General features: G+C 48.9%; 1 protein-coding gene across 1 annotated transcript; it reads left to right on the plus strand.

The window, feature by feature from the left end:
- Positions 1 to 2,803: 2,803 nt before the first annotated feature.
- On the plus strand, positions 2,804 to 8,049 carry lim2.2 (lens intrinsic membrane protein 2.2). Its single transcript, XM_029633601.2, has 6 exons — positions 2,804 to 3,577; positions 3,784 to 3,920; positions 6,145 to 6,367; positions 6,708 to 6,848; positions 7,195 to 7,329; positions 7,671 to 8,049. The coding sequence occupies exons 3-6, from the start codon at positions 6,190 to 6,192 to the stop codon at positions 7,739 to 7,741; spliced, it is 525 nt and encodes a 174-aa protein (XP_029489461.1). The 5' UTR covers positions 2,804 to 3,577; positions 3,784 to 3,920; positions 6,145 to 6,189; the 3' UTR covers positions 7,742 to 8,049.
- The last annotated feature ends 499 nt before the right edge of the window (positions 8,050 to 8,548 follow it).

An 8,548-nucleotide genomic window follows, 5' to 3' on the forward strand; every position in this document is an offset into this window, starting at 1 on the left:
GTGACTACTCCAGGGCCCTCCAAGACCTATACTTGACAACAGACAGTGACTACTCCAGGGCCCTCCAAGACCTATACCAAACAGACAGTGACTACTCCAGGGCCCTCCAAGACCTATACCAGGCAACAGACAGTGACTACTCCAGGGCCCTCCAAGACCTATACCAGACAACAGACAGTGACTACTCCAGGGCCCTCCAAGACCTATACCAGACAACAGACAGTGACTACTCCAGGGCCCTCCAAGACCTATACCAGGCAACAGACAGTGACTACTCCAGGGCCCTCCAAGACCTATACCAGGCAACAGACAGTGACTACTCCAGGGCCCTCCAAGACCTATACCAGGCAACAGACAGTGACTACTCCAGGGCCCTCCAAGACCTATACTTGACAACAGACAGTGACTACTCCAGGGCCCTCCAAGACCTATACCAGGCAACAGACAGTGACTACTCCAGGGCCCTCCAAGACCTATACCAGGCAACAGACAGTGACTACTCCAGGGCCCTCCAAGACCTATACCAGGCAACAGACAGTGACTACTCCAGGGCCCTCCAAGACCTATACTTGACAACAGACAGTGACTACTCCAGGGCCCTCCAAGACCTATACCAGGCAACAGACAGTGACTACTCCAGGGCCCTCCAAGACCTATACCAGACAACAGACAGTGACTACTCCAGGGCCCTCCAAGACCTATACCAGGCAACAGACAGTACCAGGCAACAGACAGTGACTACTCCAGGGCCCTCCAAGACCTATACCAGGCAACAGACAGTGACTACTCCAGGGCCCTCCAAGACCTATACCAGGCAACAGACAGTGACTACTCCAGGGCCCTCCAAGACCTATACCAGACAACAGACAGTGACTACTCCAGGGCCCTCCAAGACCTATACCAGGCAACAGACAGTGACTACTCCAGGGCCCTCCAAGACCTATACCAGGCAACAGACAGTGACTACTCCAGGGCCCTCCAAGACCTATACCAGGCAACAGACAGTGACTACTCCAGGGCCCTCCAAGACCTATACCAGGCAACAGACAGTGACTACTCCAGGGCCCTCCAAGACCTATACCAGGCAACAGACAGTGACTACTCCAGGGCCCTCCAAGACCTATACCAAACAGACAGTGACTACTCCAGGGCCCTCCAAGACCTATACTTGACAACAGACAGTGACTACTCCAGGGCCCTCCAAGACCTATACCAGGCAACAGACAGTGACTACTCCAGGGCCCTCCAAGACCTATACTTGACAACAGACAGTGACTACTCCAGGGCCCTCCAAGACCTATACCAGGCAACAGACAGTGACTACTCCAGGGCCCTCCAAGACCTATACTTGACAACAGACAGTGACTACTCCAGGGCCCTCCAAGACCTATACCAGGCAACAGACAGTGACTACTCCAGGGCCCTCCAAGACCTATACTTGACAACAGACAGTGACTACTCCAGGGCCCTCCAAGACCTATACCAGGCAACAGACAGTGACTACTCCAGGGCCCTCCAAGACCTATACCAGACAACAGACAGTGACTACTCCAGGGCCCTCCAAGACCTATACCAGGCAACAGACAGTGACTACTCCAGGGCCCTCCAAGACCTATACCAGGCAACAGACAGTGACTACTCCAGGGCCCTCCAAGACCTATACCAGGCAACAGACAGTGACTACTCCAGGGCCCTCCAAGACCTATACCAGGCAACAGACAGTGACTACTCCAGGGCCCTCCAAGACCTATACCAGGACAACAGACAGTGACTACTCCAGGGCCCTCCAAGACCTATACCAGGCAACAGACAGTGACTACTCCAGGGCCCTCCAAGACCTATACCAGACAACAGACAGTGACTACTCCAGGGCCCTCCAAGACCTATACCAGGCAACAGACAGTGACTACTCCAGGGCCCTCCAAGACCTATACTTGACAACAGACAGTGACTACTCCAGGGCCCTCCAAGACCTATACCAGGCAACAGACAGTGACTACTCCAGGGCCCTCCAAGACCTATACCAGACAACAGACAGTGACTACTCCAGGGCCCTCCAAGACCTATACCAGGCAACAGACAGTGACTACTCCAGGGCCCTCCAAGACCTATACTTGACAACAGACAGTGACTACTCCAGGGCCCTCCAAGACCTATACCAGGCAACAGACAGTGACTACTCCAGGGCCCTCCAAGACATATACCAGGCAACAGACAGTGACTACTCCAGGGCCCTCCAAGACCTATACTTGACAACAGACAGTGACTACTCCAGGGCCCTCCAAGACCTATACCAGGCAACAGACAGTGACTACTCCAGGGCCCTCCAAGACCAGACAGTATACTCCAGGGCCCTCCAAGACAACAGACAGTGACTACTCCAGGGCCCTCCAAGACCTATACCAGGCAACAGACAGTGACTACTCCAGGGCCCTCCAAGACCTATACTTGACAACAGACAGTGACTACTCCAGGGCCCTCCAAGACCTATACCAGGCAACAGGCAGTGACTACTCCAGGGCCCTCCAAGACATATACCAGGCAACAGACAGTGACTACTCCAGGGCCCTCCAAGACCTATACTTGACAACAGACAGTGACTACTCCAGGGCCCTCCAAGACCTATACTTGACAACAGACAGTGACTACTCCAGGGCCCTCCAAGACCTATACTTGAAGACCTATACTTGACAACAGACAGTGACTACTCCAGGGCCCTCCAAGACCTATACCAGACAACAGACAGTGACTACTCCAGGGCCCTCCAAGACCTATACTTGACAACAGACAGTGACTACTCCAGGGCCCTCCAAGACATATATCAGGCAACAGACAGTAACCAGAGGGTTACTACTGAAGGGTTGTCTCACTCCAGTCCGGAAGAGCTGCTGGCTGTGCAGGCTTTCAATCCAGCTCTGTTGTACACCAGATTCAAGTATTCACTATTATGGTCTCCTCTCAGAACCATATTTATCTGAAACAGATGCTGTGGTGGGTACTTATATTTGTTCTATTTCACACGTGTACAAGTGTGTTTTATAAACGTGTGAATTGGAAAGTTTTCTTTTTTGCATATCCCAACCCCCCCTGAGACACCCTCTGAGAGTTAGTCCAGGTCTGAACCCTGGACTAACTCCTGGAGAACCCTGGACCAGACCCTAGAGGACCCTGGACTAAGTCCTGGAGAACCCTGGACCAGACCCTAGAGGACCCTGGACTATGTCCTGGAGAACCCTGGACCAGACCCTAGAGGACCCTGGACTAAGTCCTGGAGAACCCTGGACCAGACCCTAGAGAACCCTGGACCAGACCCTAGAGAACCCTGGACCAGACCCTAGAGGACCCTGGACTATGTCCTGAAGAACCCTGGACCAGACCCTGGATGGTACCCACCACCACTCTGACCCTGGATGGTACCCACTACTGCAGTAATAAACATAGTGAATCCAGGCCGGGTATGGTTGACCTCGGGGGGTCATGGTCCTCGCCACAAAGTCCCATGATGTAGAGCGCTGCCTGCCAGGGCTGATCAGCCACTTTCTGAGACGAAAGATACAAAAAGGACATTGAAGAAGAGGTAAGGAGGACACGAGGGAAGGTTAAAGACATATATAGAGAATACAGGTGAGAGGGGGGAGGCCATGAGGGAAAGGTTAAAGACATGGGGAGAATGAGCAAGCGTACAGGGCCCGGGGGGTAATGGTGTGCAATAGAGAGCTGGTAAACGAGAGAGGGATTACCATCATTCACATGTTGCACTCGATCATTCCCTCTATTGTACAGGCAGACAATAAGGGCCAATCGGTGGAGGGCCATAAAAAGGATAGACGCACACAGACAGCCAACAACCCTGGACACAGACAGCCAACAACCCTGGACACAGACAGCCAACAACCCTGGACACAGACAGCAACCAACAGGTATCTATCTGTAAACTTTAAATTTACTTTATACCAAACCATATCTTTGGAGACACCCCCGGGTGTTGGGGTCCTTTCCTGTTATTCAAGTTTATGAAGAATTCAAAATAAATAATTAAAACTTTTTTTTGGGGGGGGGGGGGTATAAATGGGACGATTTTCATTTGTTTTAGAGCTTTTGGTCTTCTGATGAATTGAGGCTGCTGCAGGAATTGAAATGGCAACTATGGAATAATGCACCCTTTTCTCACTGTTGAGCTGCCCTGAACTGTACTGGGCTGACGTGGAGATTTCTTCACATTGCCCTTCCCAGCCCAGGGTGAGGGGGCTGTACAGGGACAGTATTTTGTCTGACTTTAAAAAAAAATTTTTTACCTTTATTTAACTAGGCAAATCAGTTAAGAACAAATTCTTATTTTCAATGATGGCCTAGGAACAGTGGGTTAACTGCCTGTTCAGGGGCAGAACGACAGATTTGTACCTTGTCAGCTCGGGGATTTGAACCTTCCGGTTACTAGCCCAACGCTCTAACCACTAGGCTACCCTGCTATGGTGGATGCATAACTAGGCCAGCGCGGTATGGCACCCCATCATGCTGGTCACAGAGCAACATGCTGACAGATCTATTGCTTAGCATCAGAAGATTAGTTGTGAAGCGTTGGAGGGGAATTACTTGGAAACAATGGATTGAATCAGCTTGTTCAGCATTCTCATTAACATGCCTTTAGCTGTGTTTGCTTTGGTATTTGGTTGCTCTTGATCAGATGGAAATGTGCATTCAAAAGGTTTTGAAATGAAATTACATTTTTAGAATGGATTAGAAATGTTTGTTTTGCTTTAACACTTAGCACGACTAGAAGTGCAGAGAGTGCTTATATTAGAAGTGCAGAGTGCTTATATTATGGTACATGTCACCACCTTCACATGCCATAAAACTAGAGATGTGTCCACTCTAAAGCGTTACGGTTGACTTCCCAATAAAGGCCCTGCTTGAATATTTCAAAAATGCATCCTTCCTTCAGTCCTTCCTTTTAAACCTAATCATAGATCAGACTACACTGCGTTCCCTTATGAAAGTATGCCAGATTAGACCCAAGGACGGATGCATTTTAACAAATTGAGCTCATGGCTGAAACAGTTTACAATGCCACACACCGTTGCAGTGTCCACCCGTGTCCACCTCGGCACGTGTCCAGTCCACCTCGGCACGTGTCCAGTCCACCCCGGCACGTGTCCAGTCCACCCCGGCACGTGTCCAGTCCACCCCGGCACGTGTCCAGTCCACCCCGGCACGTGTCCTGTCCACCCCGGCACGTGTCCAGTCCACCCCGGCACGTGTCCTGTCCACCCCGGCACGTGTCCTGTCCACCTCGGCACGTGTCCAGTCCACCCAGGCACGTGTCCAGTCCACCCAGGCACGTGTCCAGTCCACCCAGGCACGTGTCCAGTCCACCCAGGCACGTGTCCACCCAGGCACGTGTCCACCCCACCCAGGCACGTGTCCACCCCACCCCGGCACGTGTCCACCCCACCCCGGCACGTGTCCACCCCACCACCCAGGCACGTGTCCACCCAGGCACGTGTCCACCCAGGCACGTGTCCACCCAGGCACGTGTCCACCCCGGCACGTGTCCACCCCAGCAGATGGGGAGGGTAAAGCAAAGGGCTAGTGGGAACAATGTGCTGATCTGAGCTGTGTGGAAAGTTCATCACCATCACCTTGCCCTCAGAGCCAACAACAATAATAACCTGAAGTATCACCATCATTCTGTCATTTAAAAAGGGACCTTCCTCCTTTACGTTTAGTTTGAACTTAGACTTGCTCGGGTTAGACTGCAACTGTTGAAGGGAGTTTGAAAAAAGTTTAGCATTTGACGATGGTTTGATGTATTTCAATGTCTCTGAACCTGTTATAAAAGGCAAAAAGGCCCAGGGTGTCGCTTCTCTATGTGATTATGAAACTTTCTGCCTGGTTTTCTCAGAGGGGAAATCTATCAATTCAACAGCAAGGCTCTTCTATCAAATGTATGTCATGAGTATGAAGCATGGTTCCCTCTGATCTATTTTAAAAACAGGCTGTAAAAAACTTAATACATGGTTCACTTTTTGAAAAGTAACTGAAATGTTTTCCTATACTTGGTGATGTACAGGATATAACAACATATGGGTAGAGTGATACATAGTGATTAACTGTCTTCCCCTCTCATTTTTCTACATCAAATAGTTGTGGTGCATTTAGGAGGACTGTGCTATCCCAGGCTTCTCCTTGATGCTGTACACTTTAGCAGGAGGGGGTACACTCTGTGGGGTGGCCGCCCTCGTGCTCCTCATCGTGTCCACGGCAACCGACTTCTGGATGCAGTACCGCTACTCGGGAGCGTCGGCCAATCAGGGCCTCTGGAGGTTTTGCATCAATCACAAGTGCCACGCCCACACCATCACTGTGGGTGAGTACCGAGTAGTAGTGTACAAGTGTACAATCTACTCGACCTTTTAACCTGTGTTTTAGGATCCGCTCAACTTTTAACCTGTGTTTTAGGATCCGCTTCGACCTTTAACCTGTGTTTTAGCATCCGCTCTCTTAATTTGTCTTACTTTCATGACAGTGTTATGAATGTCAGCTGACATTGACATGATTACCAGTTTTTGGAAAACACAGACCTGCCAACTATTTAGAAATGTATGAAGGTCCTACATACTGACAGATCAAGAAATTATAGCTACACAGAGGAAAGAGATTACTTACCAATGTTAATATACTTATATGACGGTGTCCTCTCTGCACAGCCTTCTGGGATGCGACAAGGGCCTTCATGTTGCTGTCTGTGCTGAGCTGCTTTGCTGGCGTATTACTGGGCCTGAGTGCCTTCGGCAACGGCACCAAGAGCAGGAGGGTTCGGACTGGGGGCTTCGCTCTGCTCCTGTCAGGTAAACACCCGATTTGAAAAGACAGGAAAGTTAAAAGCATGTAAGACCTACAGGGGGTTTACTTTGACCTGTCCAGTTCCTTCTGGGAGAGGTGGATTAGAGGAGAGGGAGAGATGGAGAGGAGAGGTAGATGAGAGGGAGAGATGGGGTGGATGAGAGGAGGAGGATGAGAGGAAAGGAGATTATGAAAGTAGGAAGTATGGGATAGTGGAGCAGTCTAATTATTTTTAGTACGTTATTTAATAGATGTGTTTATAGACTTGAATATCACCATTCTTCAAAAGGTGTTTCTGCTTTGGCCACAACAGGTGTTTCTCTTCCTCCACCACTCTGTTTCATCCCTCAGGTTTCCTAGCTCTGTTAGCTCTGGCCATCTACACTGGCGTGACGGTCAACTTCTTTGGCAAGCGCTTCCTTGATTGGCGCTTTTCCTGGTCCTACATCGTAGCTTGGGTGGCCATCATCTTATCTTTCGCTGCTGGTAACCTCCTCTAATAAACCCATCAGGCCTTTAATGTGTTTTAGATAGCAATATAGCTTGTGTACAATACATACAATGTTGTGTACAGTCTGTAGTGAGGTTAGAATCCTCTGCAATCGATCTTCGATTAGCAATGCTCACACTCCTTCAACAGATACGTGGTTAGGATGGATCTGCCAGCAACAGACAGTGCAGGTGCTGTAGATTGTGTCAATGTCACATGGGCTTTTTCAGGACATCCAAATTCAGACTTGCCAGAAGGCTTAGTCCCTCTAAGTCCAGGGTCTTGGCATATTGTCAATGTAAGGCAGTGACCCTTTCCTTGTTGCTCGTTCTTTCAGGTGGGTTTCACCTCTGTGCCTATCAGAAGAACATTGCCGAACCGCCTCCTACCAATGTTGAAGAAAGCTAAATGGGAAGTAATCGTTTACCTGCACACTAAAGAAACAGCTACCAACCACTCGTCTTTACTATTGTCACTGATGGCGATGTGACAGCAGCTGTGGAAACAACATGTCCGGCAAAATCTGCTGAACAGAATAAATAGGACTGTTTGACTCCAGCTTGGTCTCTAGTTCACTGCTTAGTCTTTTAATCTTTTAATCTGTTTTCTGGTGAAGCTATGTACGGAATGTTCTAATTGTTTAAACAAATGCTAATTGACCACCTTTGTTCTTAACTGACTTGCCTAGTTAAATAAAGGTAAAATAAAAAATCTAATCTTCATCTAGGTCACAACAATATACAAACCGTCTGCTTAAACTAAACACACAAACAATACGTTTTCATGTCTTTATTGAACACCCTGTGTAAACATTCACAGTGCAGGGTGGGAAAAGTATGTGAACCCTTGGATTTAATATCTGGTTGACCCTCCTTTGGCAGCAATAACCTCAACCAAACATTTTCTGTAGTTGCAGATCAGACCTGCACAACGGTCAGGAGGAATATTTGACCATTCCTCTTTACAAAACTGTTTCAGTTCAGCAATATTCTTGGTGTCTGGTGTGAACTGCTCTCTTGAGATCATGTCACAGCATCTCAATTGGGTTGAGGTCAGGACTGACTGGGCCACATTTTCTTCTGTTGAAGCCATTCTGTTGTTGATTTACTTCTGTGTTTTGAGTCTTTGTCCTGTTGAGCTTCAATTGGCAGACAGGCAAATATTCTCCTGCAAAATGTCTTGATAAAAATCCAAATCAAATGTTATTTGTCTCAT

The sequence above is a fragment of the Oncorhynchus nerka genome, linkage group LG25, assembly GCF_034236695.1.
Source record: "Oncorhynchus nerka isolate Pitt River linkage group LG25, Oner_Uvic_2.0, whole genome shotgun sequence".
Lineage (NCBI taxonomy): Eukaryota > Metazoa > Chordata > Actinopteri > Salmoniformes > Salmonidae > Oncorhynchus > Oncorhynchus nerka.

Bases quoted from the DNA above. Each gene is read 5' to 3' on its own strand.
- lim2.2 (XM_029633601.2), top strand. From the start codon at position 6,190: ATGCTGTACACTTTAGCAGGAGGGGGTACACTCTGTGGGGTGGCCGCC. The intron at 6,368-6,707 runs GTGAGTACCGAG...CTCTCTGCACAG, and splicing joins CGCCCACACCATCACTGTGG to CCTTCTGGGATGCGACAAGG. The intron at 6,849-7,194 runs GTAAACACCCGA...TTCATCCCTCAG, and splicing joins CTTCGCTCTGCTCCTGTCAG to GTTTCCTAGCTCTGTTAGCT.